Consider the following 20,920-nt stretch of genomic DNA (forward strand, 5'->3'; position numbering starts at 1 on the left):
ATTCTTTTCAAACCTTAACGACTAAATTAATCTAATCAAATCCATTTCTCACTTTTATTATTTCTTCTATTAGTTCTGTTATTATACCAAATGATTCCCTAAATGATGCATAAACACTAGTATCAATAGCAAACAAAATATTTCACATGTTGGATGACTTAAAATGTCTTTACAGTCACTCCTAAATATTTGCAGCATCTCAGCCGACAGTTTTCTGCATATGGGTCATTCTTTAACTACGGCACTTTTATTTCCTTCGATCATATTTCATGAAAAAAATGAAAAAAGGGACATTTCACACTTTTATAGTCATCTTTACAATGAAACTGTTTTAGGATAGTTGTTTTAGTTGTCTGTGGTGACTTTTTTTTTCAGCCTCATTTATAGGCGAGTCTGCACTTACTTTAGGCTACAGTCATTTCCAACATTGTTATATTACAGATTATTATATATTTAATGAAGAAAAACTGCAGCTGATTAAGTCATTTGTTCCAATTTTCAAGGATGCAGTTGCTAAAATGTCATCTTATAAACGGTAATATGAAGGAAAAAAAAAAAGATTAAGGTATAAATCTGCAACATAAATAAAAAATTGAAAAAAAAATCTGAAAAAAAAAATAATTGGACAAAATCAGAGAAGGCAGCAAGGTTCCTCTCAGAACTTTTTAGGTTTATATGTTTCTTTCCTCCTCATTATATACAAAACATAATTCTAATAGAATGTGTTACGTCTGCATTATTATTTTATATTAGCAATAAAAATCTGTTGATTCTTTTCACAATTTAGTGACTAAATTTCATCAAATCCATTTCTCACTTTCATTATTTCTTCTTCTATTAGTTCTGTTATTATATTAAATTATTCCCTGAATGAAGCATAAACACTAGTAGCAATAGCAAACAAAATATTTCACATGTTGGATGACTTGTTGCATTATAGACTTTATATTTAATGAAGAAAAACTGCAGCTGATTAAGAAATTTGTTCCAATTTTCAAGGATGCAGTTGGTAAAATGTCATCTTATAAACAGGAATATGAAGAAAAAAAAGATTAAGATATAAATCTGCAAGATAAATAAAAAAATAAAATAAAAAATCAGAAAAAAATATCAGAGAAGGCAGCAAGGTTCCTCTCAGAATTTTTTAGGTTTAAATGTTTCTTTCCTGCTCATTATATACAAAACATAATTCAAATAGAATTCGTTTCGTCTGCATTATTATTTTATATTAGCAAGAAAAATCTGTTGATTCTTTTCACAATTTAGTGTCTTAATTTCATCAATCCCATTTCTCACTTTCATTTTTTCTTATATTTGTTCTGTTATTATACTAAATTATTCCCTGAATGATGCACATACACTAGTATCAAAAGCAAGCAAAAATATTTCACATGCTGGATGACTTGTTGCATTACAGACTTTATATTTAATGGAGAAAAACTGCAGCTGATTAAGTAATTTGTTCCAATTTTCAGTCTAAAATAAACCATTAATAAAACATTTTTCTTTTTGTTTCACTTAGCCAGACTGTGAAAGAAAAGGAGACGGAGAAATCCTTCAGCAGAGCAAAGAACAGTCGGTGAAACGGTGACCTGCTGAGTAACATGCAGGCTGTTCTGCTGCAGCATTGATCAGACCCATTCTAATGAGCAGAAACTGGCAAAACATTGATTCAATAAAGAGAGACGCGCTGTTAATGTTTTCTGCTCTTTTATTGGTTTGGAAATGTTTAAGTTCACATTGTTTCAATAAAAAAAACCAAAAAACAATTAGCCTTTTCAGTGAATTACCGTCTGAAATTGCACAGTGCCCAGCTGTGAAAACTAGCGCTCCTTTGGGAGGAGATGCATCACAGAAATGGAGAAAAACTAAAATCCCTTTCAGGATGGCGTAGGAAGCGCACACCGGTGAAAACACGTCAGAACCTGCATGTAGAGAAGAGCAGGTTCTGTTTCTACAGAGAGCTGAAAGAACGGGGTCAACATCTGGATGAATCATCCCCCAATTCTCTGAAAAACCCGAGGGGATCGTTTATGAACGACCAGGAGAATGTTTCTAGTTACATATTTACATCATGGCTTCCATGTCTGCACAGATAAAACAGTTCATATGTCGACTGAAGAAAACTCTCCTTCCTGAGGATCATTTTCTCAAAAAAACTAAAAATTAAACATAGTTCCTGTTGTGAAATGTCACCAACCCCAAAACTTCTGTTATTAATCAGAGGTTCTGCTGAATAAGTTATAAACAGTCAAAATCTTGCTTGCAAATATTAACTTTGTGTCTTAACTGAACATAAATCCAGATGATTTGGTCCTGGAGGCGAATGCTAAGAAAATATTAGATCTCACAGTTTAATGAAGCCTTTATATGGAGGGAATTTTGCTCCATTATTAAAGAACATGTTTTGAAAATGGATGTCGGGAAAAAATATTAATAAAATAGATTAAATAAAATGAATGTTTTTTTTTTAGATCCAGTTTTACAGATCAAATGCTCTTCACCTCTTTCCTTTAGAGTGAGGAGCAAAGACTCGTTCCTATTGGTCTGTAAAAACCTTAGCAACATTTGTATTGGTCAGGAACGAGTATTTCTGTTGATCTGTTAAAGACAGCTTGAAAGGATGCAGTCGGTAAAATGTCATCTTATAAACAGGAATTTGAAGGAAAAAAAAGATTGATATAAATCTGCAAGATAAAGTTGAAAAAGTGGAAAGAAAAACAAATCTGAAAAAAAAAAATGATTTGACAAAATAAAAATCTGAGAAAGCAGCTAATTTCTTCTCAGAACCTTTTTTTTAGTTTAGATGGTTTTCAAAGTTTAATTTCCGGATTGTGTTTTATACAAATTTCTATTTACATCTATAAACATGTTGTTTGCAAAAATAATGGAACCAAATTCACTCCATACATGGACATCAGGTAAAGCCATGTTTGCACTGGAATTAGACTTGGACGTAGGGTAGATTATGTTGCATCATCGCTGTAAAGTATCTCCAATCAGAAAAGGGACGTGGAGCAAATGGCAAAAAACATAAAAATGAAATATTTTGTGCTTTTTATGCACAAAAAAGCTTCCAATTCTCATTAAAACATGAAGTTCTACGTAGATAAGCTCTAATGAAAACATGGTGATGGTTTGAAGGGTCATAAAATGGTGAATTCATTCATTTATATCCTGAAGTCCTTTAGAGACGATAAAAGTCAGATTTGGTCCCGATCCATTTGGACAAGCTACCAGGTTCAGATCTAATCTGGATTTACATTTAATGATGGAGTCATTACTGGAATCTGATATTAACTCTTTAAGGTCCGTTTACTGAACCTCATGTCAGAAATTCGTCAGGAAGCCTTAAAAATCTGAACTCCAGCGATACTTCGGTTTCCAGAACCCAGCAGAACTTTCCTCTCTGTTGCTGCTGAAATGTTTTTGGCAGTGAATGAAATGGAGGAGGAAGGTTGGCATTCAAGTATCAGCGGCCATTGTGAAGCCGAGGATGAGTAGGAGGAGCTAAAACAGGCCAGGATCGATGGCAGGAGGGTCAGAAGGATCAAAACAGAAGGAAGGATTCTACTTCTAGGCTAAAACGGATAAAAACATGAAATAAAAATGTCTGCGAGTCGTTGGTGAGGCTTGTTTCTGAGACTTTGGTTTTCTCCCTCTGAGAACCTCTATGCTGACAGGAGTGTTGTTCATTTTGGACCGTTTATGATTTATCCCTTTTCTTTTAACAATGAAACGATGATAAAAAGTTACAAATCAGAATCTATTAGGGGACTTTTTTTTCCCTCCGTTTCCAAACGATGTAAAAATCAAACAGTCGTCCTTTAGTATTTCTGACAAACCACACCGTTGGCCTCCGAAACTTCTGGTTCTGTCAGGATGTTGGACCATTCGCCGATCTGAGGTCATGTGAAACATTTAGAAATAGCCTTCCAGCTTTTTTTTTTTTGCCCATTTCGTGAAAAGGATCAGAGCCACTTTCACGGCCAAACAGACCATGATGCTGCCACCACCATGCTCTACAGTAGCTGCCCAGTTCTTCAAAATAAGCTAAATATAAACGTGAAACAAAACCTTCTTTTATTAATTTATGTGATTTGGATTCTTACTAGTTGGCACCAGTTTACGGTTGGATGAAACCTCGCTGGTCGCTGGGTTCTTCCAACATAACGCTGTTTGCAAGACATGGGATGGATGAAGGAGGTCAACATGAAGCTTTATGGTCCATGATTAAAGCTGAAATGATTTCTAAAGGATTTAAAGATTCATTATGAATTATGAGCTTTGACGGACATCTAGGCCCCTCTCCAGGGTTCTGATCTTCAGCAAATATGGTTGTTTCACTGAAAGTCTCAAATTAACACTAAAATTTCATCAGAGCAGCATCACACTGGGTCAGTCTGATAGCTTATAGTATGAGCGTCGCCTCCAAACTCTGAGAAGGACCCTGGAATGGTCGCCCATCAGCTAGAATCCCACCAGAAGCTTTAACAAACCCAGCTTAATAAATACACCTAAAGAGAACGTTTTAAGGAATGATGGAAAGTGGTTTGGGATGTTTCTCTCCATCCAGGGAGGAGAACAAAGTAGATAATCTGTTCACAAAGTTAAAGAATTAAAAATCAGAATGTGTGGTTTTGGTTTCCTGCCTCGTTGGGCTTTGGCTCCTCAGATCAGTTCCCTCCAGATGTTCATGCTGTGGGATTTCCCTGTGGTTTAAAGTTTAAACGCTGGAGGACAGACCGCCTCTCTCAGGGCAGCAGCGCTTCGCCTTCTTCCACCCACAGCAGATCCAGCGCCTCCACCTGCCGCAGCTCGCGCTGGTGGATCCTCCGCAGGCGCAGGATGTAGAGCAGGATGGCCAGAACCACCACCAGGAGGCAGAGGGAGAACAGGTGGTGGTTGTAGACGAAAGAGGGCCGCAGCCAGCCGGGGTGGCCCTGCCGCAGCGTCTCCTGCTGCAGATCCCTGCAGAAAAAAACAAAAACAAAACGCCAAGAGCAGATATGAGGAGACAGGCTGCCAGAAAAAAACTCATTAAGCAACAAGCAGCTGCTGACATTCCCAATGTTTACAAAAACAGGAGATATTAAAACACTCCAACATCAACGACAATCTATTCATGCAGGACAGGAAAGCTCCTCATTGGATCAGGAACGTCAGCCGGTCCCTGAAACCTTCTGTTAAAGGGAAGCGGATCTACCTGAGCGGCAGGAAGCGCGTTTTGAACAGGATGGCCCCCAGGGTCCACTGCACCTCCTTTTCGTAAACCAACTGGGCCGTTTTCAGGCTCCGGTAGTCGGTGGGAATGCGGAAGCCGGAGTGCAGAACCTCATGCATCCATGCTGACTTGAAGCACTGAAGCCTGAGAAAAAGGAGGAGATCAGAAGAACGTGAACGACGCTACTTTGATACGAAGCTAAAGACAAAGTTAGTTTGATCCACTGGTTTAAAGTCGTAGGGAAGCGGCTGTTCCAACTTCTCCCGAGTGGTGCCCGACTTTACACGAGTGAATAAAGTGAATGTGATTGGTCGATTACCAAGGGGGCAGGATTGTTGTGATGGAAGCATGTTTTATTGTGGCCAGTTTTTTGGAAGCATCTTGCTAACCAGTTAGCAACTTAATGCTAGCAGGTTCCCAATGGGAAATTCCATTGGGACCAAGTAGCACTAAATTGGTGACTTAGAAACGAAACTGTCAAGGAACGCTATGGACAGAGGAAACATGCAAGAGGAGGAGAGTTTAGCGTCGGAGGTCGTGGATGAGTCTCCTCCGTCATCCATGTTTTATTTAGAGGAGGAAAGCGGGGACGAAGATGTTGTGGAAGAGGACGCCAGGGCAGCAGAAGCTTGGTTTGGTGTAGAAGGCTTCCAGCCGTACATGTTTGAGCCCTCGCCTCGCAACGCTGCCAGTTCTGTTAGCTCTACGCCTGCTGAAGACACAGACGTCCATCCCCGTGAACACTGGGACGGAACTCGATAGGAAAGTTAATGATTCCGAGTTCTTAATTCAATTCTATTCAGTTTATCTATATAGCTCTAATTCCCAACATGTCATCTGAAGGCACTTTCCAGTTCAACCAGATCATCCAGTCAGATTGATTCAAAGTTTTCTATCTAAGGAAAACCAGCTGATTGCATCGACTCATTGACTCTTCCGCAATCCCTCACACTAAGCATGCTTGTAGCGACAGTGGAAAGGAAAAACTCCCTTTTAACAGGAAGAAACCTCCACCAGAACCAGGCTCAGTGTGAGCGGCCATCTGCTGAGGCCGACTGGGGTTCAAGGAGACGGAAGCAGAGACACAAAAAGCAGCTGTAAAAGGCGGCCCGGTCCAGGAAACACACAGCCAGGCAGACGAGCTCCTAGCCAGCTCCCATGTCAGAGGATGAAGAGAGCACATCCAGCCAGTCACAGTCAGAGAAACAGGACCACACTGGGAAACAGGCTGATCTCCAACATCTATAAACTAAAGTGTTGATGTCACCACCAAACGTTTTATATTTGGCTGTGAAGTTCCCTGTGCTTTACACTGATAAGCAGGTTCCCTCTGAGGGGATGTGCTCAGTGAGAGGAGCTGAAGAGACCATAAGGCAGTCTGTAACATCAACTGAACAGAAAACATTGTTTAAACATCTATAAAACAGCCTCAGGAGTCATTTATATAGAAAGAGGCTCATATAAGAGGAGAAATTGGACATTTGAAATTCCTTAAAGGGATAGTTCAGGTTTTTGGACATGAAGTTGCATGAAAAGTTTACAGTCAGTAGCTGAGATGTAACAGTGTCATTGCTGTCACTGACCCTCCTGCTCCGAGTTCATTTCAACCATCTTTATGTTCAAAAACCCAAACCAACCCTTTAAGGGAGCCTGGTGCACTGCTTACATTTGATCACTGCTGCACTTTAAGGAATGGAAATGTAATGAAAGCTATACAAAATAAAATTTTGTTCTGTTCACATTAAAATGACAATAAAAGACCTCCACCATGACGGCACCAACACCATCTGGTCCTGCTTTGAAACACTAAGAGATCCCGTGAACCAAACCAGTGGCCCCATTAGGAGCCCGAGGAGGCAATGCTAACTACCAAGTAGCATTTAGAGCTGCAGCAATGAACTTTGGGGAGATGGCTATCTGCTTCTAACTTAGACTTTCCCCCTTGAATTCAGCCATCAGATCGTTTGCATTTCCAGCAATAAAGTGGCATCCCATCATGATGCTTTTAGTTTAAATCCAACATAACGAAAAAGAAACCCATGTATGTTTTATTTTTAATCCAATTGTTTGGGAACAGTTTTCCTAATAGAATTTCAAGCTAATGTTTCCTCAGAGGATGAACTACAGAATCAGTTGAAGAAGACCGAGCCCCAATCGTGACAGGGTTCCGTTCAGGGTGGCTGAGCTTACTTGAGTCTGTTGATGTCAGCCTGCTGAGAGAAAAGCTGATTGTCCAGACGCTGCTTCAGGGTCGACCATTTGGTGGCACAGTAGTCCTGGTTCCAAAAGATGAAAAAAACAAAAATATTTAGCTCAATTATCGAGTTTACTGAACATTTATTTAGACTGACAATGCCTTCTAGTACCTTGGAAGCTTGGGTGTATTTGTCGCTGTTGTATTGTCCTCCTATCCTCAGCACGTCCTCCATGCAGTAGAAGAACTCAGAGAAACCGTAGAACTCACTGTTGCTGAAGTTGATGGGAGCCTGAAAAGCAAAGCGTTGAAAAAAAGAATGTAAACAAATAACAGGCTAACGGTTAACTGTTGATTCATGGTTTATTACATTAAATGTGTTCCAGGCAACTAAGGATAAGAAATTCTCTAAAGTGTTGTAATGCTGCCTTTGTCCACTAGAGGGAAAAATTTATCAATCGATCCAGATTTCAGTTTGGGATTATTTACACTGTTTATGACAAAAAGGATGTCGAACAAACTTTATATTGTTCTGTTTATAAATATTAACATTCAATAAACCGTAAGTTTTCACCTAAGCTGTGCAATATGGAGGAAAGAGAAGTGTTTACATTTCTCCTAAGCTCAGAAGGTGAGGATGAGGTGATAGAAAGCATTTGTAACATTAAAAAAAAGAAATGTCTGGTTAAAATATTTGTAAAAAGGCCAATTTTGTTTATTAGGTTCGTATTTAAAGCAGCTGGCACAAAACTTTCTACAATATAATAACGACCCTTCTACGAATTTATGAAAATTCCGAACTTTCGCAGCTGGATAATGGATAAATCTGGGAATCCAATTATAGCATCAAAAGCAGAAGTGAAAATATAAATTGGTTAAATCAACCATGCAGCGCAGGAATCCTGTATTAAAGGAAAAGTCGGGTCAAATTCAGAATGGAAACTTCTGAAAGTACTTTAAGTAGGAAGTTATTACATACTGTTCAATAAATGATAAATGTTTTTAATTAGGAGTAATTTTATTTGTTTCTTCTTCCAAATGTTGGCTACATATTACGTGTTTTTTCCTCTTTTCTCTTCAAGTTGGAAATCCAACAACGAACCAGTTAGTGGAGGATCAGGAATCGGAAAGGTGAAAAAATTTATTTTTTTCCACTTTTACCCGATGTATTCCAGCATCCAGCTGCCATGCATGTGGGCATTGTCAGTTTCACTATAGCTCTGGTGAATTTCAATGGTGAAGTCCTCTGGAAATCTTCAATAATTGTTGTTGATTGCAGATGTGTCTAGTAGTTCCCATTGATTTAGCTTGTAAAGCGGGGAGAATGGCGCTAGGCTTACCGCACCGTGACGTCACTCTAGAAAAGTCACATTATATTAATAGTATTATCTTGTATAAACATACCGTGACTCTAAAATAAAAGTTATTCATTTGTGACATTGATTTATCTTAAGTTTTTAACCTGTCAAGTTTTTTTTTTAGATTTTTAACATTACAATTTATATTTTTCCAAGCATACAACATTTAAAAAACAAACATGTTTCATTGATATACATACAAAAATTAATATTAGGAACTATATTCATCAAACATTAAACTGGGCAAGTAAAAATTGTTTCCGGGCAAATGAAATGTGAAAGTCACTTGCCCAAAGGGCAAGTGGTAAAAATACTTGACGTCAACCCCTGCCTTGATTATTCCTTGCTGCCCGGATTTTACCTTTAACCCCTAGAACCCTACGGACCCACCGGTGGGTCCAGCTGCTACGTGACCTCGTAATTTTAACAAACCCCCAGTATTGATGTAAAAAACACATTTGGCACAGTTTGGTGACGTTTTTGGATAAATATGCCAAAATGGCCCCTCCGCCTAAGAAATTTCTCACTAATACCATTCTAAAATAAATATGATTCATCTGATTGAGTCCAAATTTGGTATATTTTTACACAACATTTAGATTTAAAAGTCTGTACTACTTTTTTGTGCTATAAATAATATTTTGGTAGTGTTTTGCAATGTTTATTTCAAAGAAAATTTTGGCGAGGTTCAAAAAATGCAAAATATTTTGTATTTTGTCCCTAATATTTCAGGCAGGGTCAAAGCTACAATGGTGCTGACACCAGAAAACCATTCTATGACATCTTACCTTTACAGAGGTACCAAAAGTTTCTTCTTAAATCTAATAGCTGTGAGGCTATAAGTGATTTACTTTTGTGTGTTTTTGTCAGGCAGAAATTTATTTATACCCCCTGAGGGTGTAAGAGGTTAAGAACATCTGCTGTCTGCTACATAAGCAAACTCCACTGACAGGCAGGGTAGTACCTGGTATATGCCTTGTGGAGACATGGTGCCATTGTGAAGGCCCAGGAAAGGCCGTACAGCTTCCTTACATCGACTCCAGTCACCCTGACCCCTCAGGTACACGGTGTGGTTACCCCGGGTGACGGTGTCAGACATGCTGACTGGAAGACAGGGGTCCAGGTAGGGCCTTTCCTCACTCAGACCCATCTCTGTGGCCGGAAACCTGAACAGACATAAAAATATTATCTGTCGCGTTCATTGGAGTAGGGCTGTGTGAATATAAAAAAAAAAAATCAAGTTTAACAATAAGGTTACTCTATTTTCAGACAATTTATATGAATCAATGTAATTTCTCTGGTTGTATATACCGACAGGTTTATTCTATCGGAGGGTTTTGTTACCATTTATGCTCAGGTGAATTTAGCTAATTTAGAAATTGGTGTTTGGTTCAGTTGATGTTAACTAGTCTTTTTATTTGTGTATTCAGCTGATTCATTTATTTTTGTTTGTCAAATTGTCTGAAATAAATTCCTATTTCTAAAAACTGAGGCGTTCATTAAGAAGACATTGTGAATATGAAAGACGTCTATATGCAGTCTAAAAACCCTCTCCTTATAAATATTTGATAATGTGAATTAATACCGCTCGTTCTTTTATTGGATCCTCGTCTAAAGGACCAACTATATTTTTATTTTAACACCTAATGTGTCAAATGGACCAAGTTAATGATTTTATTTTATTGCTCACATAAAACTTCGGCAGAACTTTCCTGACTAAATCAGGAAATAGAACAATGTGATTGGCTCTAAGGAGGACACCAAGTTTATCTAGAAAAACCGGCTTCCGAGTCATTAGATTTATTTTATTACTTTATTGTCAAAACAAAATTTCTTTCAGTACAGCCTTCAAGACATTTCCATTTCTTAAAGTGCAGCAGTGATCAAATGTAAACATAAGACTGAGATATGATTTACAGTTTTTCCAACGTTCAACGTTTCTTTTTTTATTTTTATTTCTCATTATAATCAACATTCAGCAGTCTGCGGTGGGGAAGAACCTGATTTGGAATCTGCTGAACCTCGGAAGCTTCGAAGCCTCTTCCCAGAGGGCAGCAGGGAGAACAGTCCATGGTGGGGGGGTGAGGGGTCATTGATGGCGTTACGGGCTCGTGAAGAGGAGACCCCATGATCCTCTCTGCTGTTCTCACCACTCTCCTCACCTTCTTCCAGTCTGCGGCTTTGCAGCCTCCACACCATACAGTGAGGCAGCTGGTCAGAACGCTCTCTACTGTGTCTCTATGTGTTTTAGGTGTGTTTTTACAACATCATGGGGACCAATTCCATAAATCTTAGCACATTGTGGCGACCAAGTTCTCTAGTTGTGACCAACGTATGTTCCCATGGGTACAAATGCTGTTTTAGGCTTAGGTGTGAAATGAGTTTAGGACAGGATTAGGGTTAGGTATGAACCTGTAATCTCCCACGAGGATAGAGAAAGGTGAACTGTGTGCAGGGTTCCTACAGCGTAAGGCAAGTTAAATTCAAGACTTTTTAATGCCACTTGAAATAATAATTTTAGACGAAATTTACAAGAAACACAAGAAAAACCCGCTTGCAACAACTTAACCCAAAGGTTTATTTTAACATAAACCACTGCACTAATGTTTCAAATTTTAAAAAAGCTTCCCATACAGGAAGAAAGCTAAAAACACACAAATGACAGATATATTTGAACAATTATTTAACTGAATTCACAAACTTTGTTTTAGCAGGGAACAAAACAAATCAGTTTTAAAGCCCCAACATAACCAGTGCTAAGTCTTTTTTGCAGCTATTTTTCTTTGTATCGTTTTCTTAGTATGTTTGATTTGGTGATAAGTGGAGGCGTTGCAGAGACAAGGGTGGAACTAAACTGAGAAATACCGGCTGTTTCTCTGTAACTCCATTTTGACGCTTTGTGTTTCGTGCTTCGCATGTGCGACTCCACTGCATTAATTCCCATCGTTCTGAGCTTGAATGACTTCTTGCACTAAATCCACTGAGCCTCATGTATGTTCCCTGGTTTTAGCCATGGAGAAAACTCTTGGCTGGAGACAATTTTGGTTACATTTACACTTGCTCATATTTTCCAGGCAAAAAGTTAATGGTGCATCTCCCAAATGTCCCGGCCGCAACAACGCTTTTCTTGGTTCCGCTATCGGGACGGAACCAATAATGGCGAGCCGGTTTTTTTTTTTTTAAATAAAAAAAATTTGTACATTTTAGTTTTATTTAGATTACAAAAATAAATCGTAATAAAAATAATCCTATTACGTTTTAAAAATTAAGACCTACGAAAGACTAATTTAAGACATTTTAATACCAATTATGGCCTTAGTATTATTTTCAAGAATTCAATGCCTTTTAAGACTTTTTAAGGACCCGCGGGAACCCTGTGTGTGTGTGGGGGTGGGTGGGCGTGTCTCTTACCCGTTTCTGGGCAGCGTGCTGTTCACCAGCCGGTCCTCGTAGCGCTGCCTGGCCATGTTTCCTCCAAAGCCCAGGAATGTGGTGACATACACTCTGTAAACGTGCTGCGTCTGCTCGACGTCGCAGCCCAGGTTGAACTCGGCCAGGACGCTCTTTCCTGCCTCCTCCTGGACAACATGGGTGATGTCAAACAGCGCCACACGTCGGCAGCAAACACAAAGACACTCCTCCTTACAGCAGAGTCATCAGCTCCTGCTCCTCCTTACCTCTTGTGGCGAGCTGAAGGTGATGGCGCTGGGCACTTCGTAAGCTATCTGAAGGGAAGCTCCGCCCATATCCATGATGCCCACGGTGCGGCGTCTGCTGATTGGCGGCTGGTTTTCGGACCCAGTGGTCACTTCGACCAAAGCATCGTCTGAAATAAAAAAGAAACAGATTTTCTAAACCTTCCAGAAAATCCTCGGATCCATTTCAGAACATCAGTGCTTCCTGCCAACCTTCCTCAGGATGATCGAAGCGGCCGAGGACAAAATTAATCCCGATCCAAGCGTACACTCCTTACAGCAGCGCCGCAACAGAACACATTATCACCACCATGGGGAAAAACAAAACGGTTATCAGTCAGAAGCTGGAGAAACAGACATTTCTGAACATGAAGTAAAGCAAGCATCGGGCCGTACCTTCCTGCTTCCCAGAGATGACCTCAGCGTGTGAGCGGGAGAACAGGAAATCAAACTCCAGAGGAACGTCGGTGACCAGGTCCTCCAGGATGGCCGCTTGCTGGCTGCGTGTAAAGAGAAACATCAGACTGAATGCAGTGAAGATGCTGACAGCTTCCAGAAGGGAAATAAGGATTAGCTATGGGTAACCAGACCAGATTATAACAACAATCCGGGGGAAACTAGGAACCTGTCAAGGTTCAGAAGATCTAACACTCGGTGAGAATTTACCATTAGGCAATACGAGGCAGTTGCCTAGGGCCCCAAAAAACTCTGTATACATGTATGGTTAATAGAAGAGAAGGACAAAACGTAGAAGAAATAATGTATGTCGATTAAAAATTCAGTATCTGTATAATGGGTCTCTTTTATGTATTGTCAACTCAATTCTATGCCTGTCTTTGCCTAGGGCCCCAAATTTCCTAAATCGGCCCCTGCTCACACTGTTTGGAAAGGTTTGCCTTTTCAGGTCAGACTTATTCTGATCCAGTTTGATCAAACCTAGTTGTTGACACTTTTAACGTGTAATGAAATTTGATCCAAACAAAACTTCATTGAGGACCGCAGGGAAGCTGGAAATCAGAAAACTGTCCATTCCCTGGGAAAAAAAAACATGTTTCACCTTTGTTTGAGCAGGAAAGTACAACATAAAAATACTTCTATTTGCTAATTTCAACGGCATACTATATTCCTAAGACAAAACATTCATTGAGATATCATCTCATTTGATTGTTCAAATTAGGCAAAAATTTAATTATTATAAGAAATGTTTACTTCTTCTAACCATATTTTTTGCAGTAAAGCTTAACAAGGAACTACCTTCTGTTTCCTTCAAAATAAGAGTCTCAAATGTAATCAAACTCTCCACAGCACTGAGTCCCTGCAGTACAAGCCTTCTAGTTGGTGAATGTGAAGATAAAAACATATCAAAGCTCTTCTTTGATACACATAGGAGGATAAATACAGGTGCTGGTCATAAAATTAGAATATCATGAAAAAGTAGATTGATTTCAGTAATTCCATTTAAAAAGTGAAACTTGTATATTATATTCATACATTACATACAAACTCATATATTTCAGATGTTTATTTTGTTTAATTTTGATGATTACAAATGACAACAAATGAAAATCTCAAATTCATCATATCAGAAAATTAGAATATTACTGAAGACCAATAAAAACAAAGGATTTATAGAAATGTTGGCCAACTGAAAAGTATGAACATGAAAAGTATGAGCATGTACAGCACTCAGTATTTAGTTGGGCCTCCTTTGGCCTGTATTACTGCAGCAATGCGGCGTGGCATGGAGTCGATCAGTCTGTGGCACTGCTCAGGTGTTATGATAGCCCAGGTTGCTCTAATAGTGGCTTTTAGCTCTTCTGAATTGTTGGGTCTGGTGTATTGCATCTTCTTCTTCACAATACCCCATAGATTTTCTATGGGGTTAAGGTCAGGAGAGTTTGCTGGCCAATTAAGAACAGGGATACCATGGTCCTTCAACCAGGTACTGGTAGCTTTGGCACTGTGTGCAGGTGCCAAGTCCTGTTGGAAAATGAAATCTGCATCTCCAAAAAGTTGGTCAGCTGCAGGAAGCATGAAGTGCTCTAAAACTTCCTGGTATGTGGCTGCGTTGACCCTGGACCTCAGAAAACACAATGGACCAACACCAGCAGATGACATGGCATCCCAAACCATCACTGACTGTGGAAACTTTACACTGGACTTCAAGCAACGTGGATGAAGTGCCTCTCTTCTTATCCTCCAGACTCTGGGACCTTGATTTCCAAAGGAAATGCAAAATTTACTTTCATCAGAGAACATGACTTTGGACCACTCACCAGCAGTCCAGTCCTGTTTCTCTTTAGCCCAGGCAAGACGCTTCTGACGCTGTCTGTGGTTCAAGAGTGGCTTGACACAAGGAATGCGACAGCAGAAACCCATGTCTTTCATACGTCTGTGTGTGGTGGTTCTTGAAGCACTCACTCCAGCTGCAGTCCACTCTTTGTGAATCTCCCCCACATTTTTGAATGGGTTTTGTTTCACAATCCTCTCCAGGGTGCGGTTATCTCTCTTGCTTGTACACTTTTTTCGACCACATCTTTTCCTTCCCTTCGCCTCTCTATTAATGTGCTTGGACACTGAGCTCTGTGAACAGCCAGCCTCTTTAGCGATGACCTTTTGTGTCTTGCCCTCCTTGTGCAAGGTGTCGATGGTCGTCTTTTGGACAACTGTCAAGTCAGCAGTCTTCCCCATGATTGTGTAGCCTATAGAACTAGACTGAAAGACCATTTAAAGGCTTTTGCAGGTGGTTTGAGTTAATTAGCTGATTAGAGTGTGGCACCAGGGGCCATCAATTTTGAACCTTTTCACAATATTCTAATTTTCTGATATGATGAATTTGAGATTTTCATTTGTTGTCATTTGTAATCATCAAAATTAAACAAAACATCTGAAATATATGAGTTTGTATGTAATGTATGAATATAATATACAAGTTTCACTTTTTAAATGGAATTACTGAAATCAATCTACTTTTTCATGATATTCTAATTTTATGACCAGCACCTGTATTATATCAGTGCAAAAATGTTTGCAGGAGGGGAAACATTTTTCTTTGGTTCAATGAGACATTGTTGAATGTTTAAACCTGAATTGGTACAAGACTTTAACATTTAATTTAAAGTAATATGTAATATGATTTATTCAATAAGTAAATTATAAATAGATTATTTCCATTTCCTGCACATGCTTTTATTTCTGATAGAGGAGCCAGAGCATTTATCGCGATAAAGGTTAAACTGCCCGATTTATCGTGATAATGTATCGCCCAGCCTCTGATCTACAAGTTGGAAAATATCATTCTTATCTCTGGCTGCCAACGTTCTCTCGTTGATCATTACCTCTCAGGCAGCAGCCGCATGCCAGCAGTGCAGAGGATGTAGAGCGGCGTCTCTTTATGTTTGCTTGCAGGAACATGAGCAGCAGCAAAGCTGAGGAGAGGCTCCAGGTAATCGCTGGCCTGTGTTGGTGTGTTTGCCAGAGTGGAAATGCCTGAAGACAAACAAAAAGATTCATTAATGATCGAAAGAAGAATTTTGTAAAATGATATGAAATTTTACTTCAGCCTTAATTTTGCCTCTCTGTGCCGTTTCCCTTGTTTTGTTAAGTTTGTTAAGTGTTCCTCATTTCCTGCACCTATCAGCTGAGTCTCTGCTTCAACACATCCAAGTCAATTCATCAGGTCAGTAGCAGGACTCTGCGTGCTGTGGAGGTAATTCAGCCATTTGATTTAAGGGTAGAGGCAGAAAAATATCTAAAGGCAGCAGGACATCAAATCTTGAGGGCCAGAATAGAGGAGGTCTGCTTTAGAGGTTAAATCCAGAATATGAAGCTCAGTAGATTAAAAAAAGCCTTTAGCTGAGACGACTGGAGCTAAAACAACTTCCTCTAATCCCTCCGTTGGCCCTGAAACTCAGATAATCACAGATAATGTCATGCATTCACAAGCTGCACAGCGGTCCAACTTTTTTAAACCGGTAACAATTTAAGTCAGAATTTTTAAAGGTCAGATCTGCAAACATGATGGAAAGGAAGAGATGGAAACAGAAAAGGGAAGGAGAAGTAAACAAGAAGATAAAACAGGAAATTAGAGGTGATGAAAGGATGAAAAAAGAGGAAAGGAAATGAGAGGGTGGAAACACCAGTTAGCCTCAGCAGAAGGCCGCTCACACTGAGCCTGGTTCTGCTGGAGGTTTCTTCCTGTTAAAAGGGAGTTTTTCTCTCCACTGTCGCTACATGCATGCTCTTCCAGGAGGAGCATGTCTTGCAGGTCAGTGACTGGATGCAATCAGCTGGTTTGGCTTGACAGAAACATTTACCCAGCCTGACTGTAATGTCTCTGTAAAGTGCCTTAGGGTGACATGTGTATTTTGAATTGGCGCTATAGAAATAAACTGAATAGAATGAAAAAGGAGAGAAAATATCATTTTTCATACACCCAAGCTGTGTGTCATTGAAACCAAATTTGGAAACAATCAACTACTTGTACAAGTAAAGGGCTTATTATACTCCCTAGATACGGCCGAGGCGGTGAGGAAGTGGGGGCAAGTTTATCCGACAACGGAGGAACATGAGGATGAAAAAGGGTCCCAGCGTTCTTGCACACCTCACTCTTCTAGCTGGTTTAACTTCAAGAGTTTTTTTCAGAATGGTGGTCAGACAAACAAAACAAGCTGGTACCGTATTTTCGCGACTATAAGGCGCATATAAACGTCTTTTTTTTCCCCTCAAAATGTGCGGCGCGCCCTATGTGTGTTGTTACTGCGGACGTTGTTGAGACCACCATGAGAACGTTAAAAGGGGGAAGTGTGGGCGTGGATTGGCTGCCACGCAAATGGACAGAAACTGCCGCCTATGGTGATTTTTAAGCGAAAGACTTTGCCTAAAGAGACTTTTCCAGCTGGAGTCGTAATTAAGGCAAATGAAAAGGGCTGGATGGATGAGGAGATGATGAAAGCGTGGCTGAGGGAGGCGTATGTAAGGAGACCAGGTGGGTTTTTTTCCACGCATCACCATCGCTGTTAATCTGTGACTCCATGCGTGCCCATCTCACAGCCGATGTGAAAAACATGGTGAAACAAATGAACAAATTTCACTTGTTTTTTACAGATTGGCTAACAATCAAAAACTCAATCTGAGCTCAAACCCTCAGAGCTTCAATCTGATTCTTCTTTTTCTCCACCTTGTTTGGTAATAAATATCCTCACATTAAAAGATTCAACTCTGAAACATCTCCAGTAACGATTCCTCACCAGGTTTGATCTTTTTCACTACAGGTTTATGGTCACTGTCTCTCATCTGTCGGATGTCCAGCAGGGTGTGGGGGTTCCCATTGTGAGGGGGCCAGTAGTACACGAAAACCCTGGAGCCGCTGCTGCCACAGTCCACCACAATCCCATAATTCAGAGCAGAGTCAAGGACATTGGTGGCCTCCAAGGACTCGACGATAGAGAGGTACCTGGAGGAAGAGAAAAACGGAGACACACTCAGAGCTAAAGTCCACTTATCCAACACTGACATGAATGTTGAGAACGTCGTGTACGAGGCGTGAGAAAACAGCAGGTCTGATACGTCTCAGTATTTATGGAAAACGATGAGAAACAAACAGATGCTCCTGCTTCTTATCTCGACTCAAACAAAACAGTTTGATAAACATAAAAAACGAAAGCCTTTCACATTTTTATCTGCTCTGATGCTTTCAGGTCGTTCTCTGCCAACCAGCAAGAGAAGTAACCGTTAAAATGATGAACTAAAAGCGGTTTTCTGAAAACAACAAGAAGCTAAACTCTCTAGCCTCAGTCACACCATGACTTCCCACTCACTTGTTGACTCGGGACCCCGGCCGGCGCTGGGAGCCCCACAGCTGCCTCTGGTAGGAGGCCAGCAGGAAAACGGAGGTGATGAACAGCAGCAGCAGGAAGAGGAGCCTCTGCTTGGTGGCACAGTTTAGAGACAGCAGGGACGCGCTGCAGTACCAGGAGGCTGGCAGGCAGGACAACGTGATCCTGCAGACAGGAAAGAAAATAAAAAACAAATAAAAAAATAAAAAAAGAGCCATACCTCAGATCTACTAAAACCTTCCCCAGATGATTACCTTGCCATGTGTCCCACTGAGGTAAAGGATAAGATGTGGCAATCGTCACCTCATGGTGGCTGCAGTCAGACCAGCGTCCTGCTGACGAGGCACAGTTACGTGATGCGGTATTTAGTTCATCCGAACATAAATCAATTGAAAACCTTAGTAAACTAAAGCAGATGGTGAAGCAAAGGTTATTTTATTCACTTCCTTACATATATTCCTCTGCATTAAACCAAGCTCTTCCTCTACCGAAACAAAGCAGCACACAACACAACCTTCAGATTAGAATGATTCACCAAACTGCTGAGATTTTTGACCAATTTAAATTTTTTTGTTTTTTGTATCAGAATCAGGCAATCCACTCATACAATAGCCCGTTTATTATTCCAATGGTTCCCAAACTAGTGGGCGCTTCAATTTTTTTTTTCTTCTGTTAAATGCCTAATTTTGACTTAAATTAACGTACTACTTTTTTGCCCTGTAAGCTGCTGGTAACCTTAATTTCCAGAGGGAGTCTTCCCAACGGATCAATAAAGTTCTGTCTAAGCCTAAGTCTAAGTCTAAGTCTAATCAGGGATGGCGCAGTGTAAAAGTAGTGGGGAATTGTTGAAATGAACAAAAAAAAATACATAGTTTGAGTTTTTTTTTAATCAATATTGAATTCTGTTGCATAGTAGAATAGAAGGCTAAAATTTTAATAACTACACTTCACAGGTGGCCGTTTTAGCCATTTAAAGTAGATTGTAGATGATCTTAATTCTATATTTCATTTACTGCTGTTAACTTTTTTCATTTAATTTTTGAAAAGTGTGGAGCAGAATAAGAGATGGTATGGGCACAAAAACCTTATGGTAAACAAAAGGTAAAGCGTAGGAACCACTGTATTTGCGCATGCATCGCTGCTGCCTCCATTATTAATGTTTTGTTTGATTTATCACCAAATGTTTGTTTTTTCTGTTTAGACTTGTGTAAAATTTGTTATTATTATTATTGTTAGTGCTGTGGTGCCATAATATTTTCATTTTAAGGTACAAGTAAACTGTTCAGTGCACTAAAAAAAAGTTTGAAAGGTCTTCTTAACGAACCCATCTGAAATATTCCCTGGTCTTCATGATCCGGTTTGTTCACGAATCTTCTCAAACAAACCTCTAGATTTATACAAAAATACAGAATTCTGATTCTGACTTTTTTTTTAATCAAAATTTTGACTTTAATCTCAGGATTCTCACTTTCTTCCTATATCAAACTGAAATAAATTTTTAAAAAATCTGTTAACTTTTTCTTATTTTTCCAGTGGCCCTAATCCTCTTCCGTATAGTTGAGTGTAATAAAAGATAATCTACCATTTGTGTTGATTTGTCACATACAAACTTAATAATGAATAAATGAGACTGTTGTATATTAAAATAAATTTCCAATAGGAAACATTTTCAAAGTAGTGAATGCACTGACATTTTGGACTGTGACATTTTCTAGATAAATCAACCCAAATAAACAATGTTAATATTTGATCCAGCTCTGACACAAACATGCTGTTAACTTTCGAGAATCACTCAGTGATAGAGTATAAAATGTCCTGATTATTGCCGGTATTAATGGGGATGTATTAGACATGGCTGCTAGTCTTGCTTTAGCTTTCCGTTCCTGGGTAAAGGGCCCCATAGAGGAGAGCTATCCGGCTTATCTGCGGGGTATTTTTACAACAGGTGTTAAATAAAGAAGATAAAACAAATCATAACAGGAAACTGCAAAAAAATTAATTATTCATTTGTCATCTTTATATTTTTACTAGTTGGGCACAGGCCGGCTAACGGTGCGTTTAAAAGCAGCTGTTGTGAGCGGCGTCCAGCGGCACTGACCTACCTACAGGAGCCTTCCACTGAACATGACGGTAAATTACAACTGTAAAATATCCTCCATCTTCCATAAAAGTATTATAAAATGTCATAAAAAAAAGTCCTCTTCGGTATAAAAATTGTTTTAAAACCAGACGTCGAAGTGAGGAGGAGGAAAAGACGGAAATAAGTACGGAGCTTCCGGTGACGGACCAACCCATTGGCGACGTCATCCAATGCTAATGATGCCTTCAAGTACTACAGTACAACTCGGTATTCTGCATAAAAAGCAAATATTGAATATATGTTTTCTGTTTTTCTTGATATAATTGTCAAGTTATACAGCCACTTAAATCTCTTTTGCTTCGAGGTTTTATTTATTTTCACACTTTAACTAAAGAAACCATCCTCTTGCAAGAATAACCACGATCTCCACTGGTCCATAAAGTACTCACGCACTTTTAAAGGCATAGTGCAGGTTTTCCTGGCAGGGTCGCTGCCACTATCGTATCTTGAGTAGTAGATACATTTATAACAT

The 20,920-nt window shown here is 39.5% G+C and overlaps 1 protein-coding gene and 1 long non-coding RNA gene across 5 annotated transcripts; both read right to left on the reverse strand.

The window, feature by feature from the left end:
• Positions 1–2,452: 2,452 nt before the first annotated feature.
• Positions 2,453–4,292, reverse strand: LOC119773776. Its single transcript, XR_005279452.1, has 2 exons — positions 4,078–4,292; positions 2,453–4,041 (listed from the first exon to the last, which is right to left on the reverse strand). It is a non-coding gene; the product is annotated as an uncharacterized LOC119773776 (long non-coding RNA).
• Positions 4,293–4,376: 84 nt separating this feature from the next.
• Positions 4,377–20,588, reverse strand: LOC119773783 (ectonucleoside triphosphate diphosphohydrolase 7-like). 4 transcript variants are annotated; one of them, XM_038270917.1, is made up of 14 exons: positions 20,411–20,588; positions 18,563–18,640; positions 18,291–18,473; positions 17,721–17,926; positions 15,810–15,960; positions 12,868–12,971; positions 12,685–12,744; positions 12,454–12,602; positions 12,188–12,354; positions 9,741–9,942; positions 7,591–7,710; positions 7,415–7,500; positions 5,207–5,368; positions 4,377–4,971 (listed from the first exon to the last, which is right to left on the reverse strand). In XM_038270917.1, exons 2-14 carry the CDS (start codon positions 18,568–18,570, stop codon positions 4,755–4,757), a joined length of 1,815 nt encoding a protein of 604 aa, XP_038126845.1. In that variant the 5' UTR covers positions 18,571–18,640; positions 20,411–20,588; the 3' UTR covers positions 4,377–4,754. The 4 variants fall into 4 exon arrangements, with proteins under 4 accessions (XP_038126845.1, XP_038126842.1, XP_038126843.1 ...); XM_038270914.1 differs by having other exon boundaries at positions 18,563–18,643; XM_038270915.1 differs by having other exon boundaries at positions 20,407–20,588.
• Positions 20,589–20,920: the final 332 nt, after the last annotated feature.

This window comes from Cyprinodon tularosa, unplaced genomic scaffold (genome assembly GCF_016077235.1).
Source record: "Cyprinodon tularosa strain WSP-4 unplaced genomic scaffold, ASM1607723v1 ctg783, whole genome shotgun sequence".
NCBI lineage: Eukaryota > Metazoa > Chordata > Actinopteri > Cyprinodontiformes > Cyprinodontidae > Cyprinodon > Cyprinodon tularosa.

Excerpts from the sequence above, each read along its gene's own strand:
- LOC119773783 (XM_038270917.1), bottom strand. Across the intron at positions 17,927-18,290 it reads CCGGGGTCCCGAGTCAACAA|GTACCTCTCTATCGTCGAGT; the intron begins GTGAGTGGGAAG and ends CTCTTCCTCCAG. Across the intron at positions 12,972-15,809 it reads ATGCGGCTGCTGCCTGAGAG|CCAGCAAGCGGCCATCCTGG; the intron begins GTAATGATCAAC and ends CTTTACACGCAG.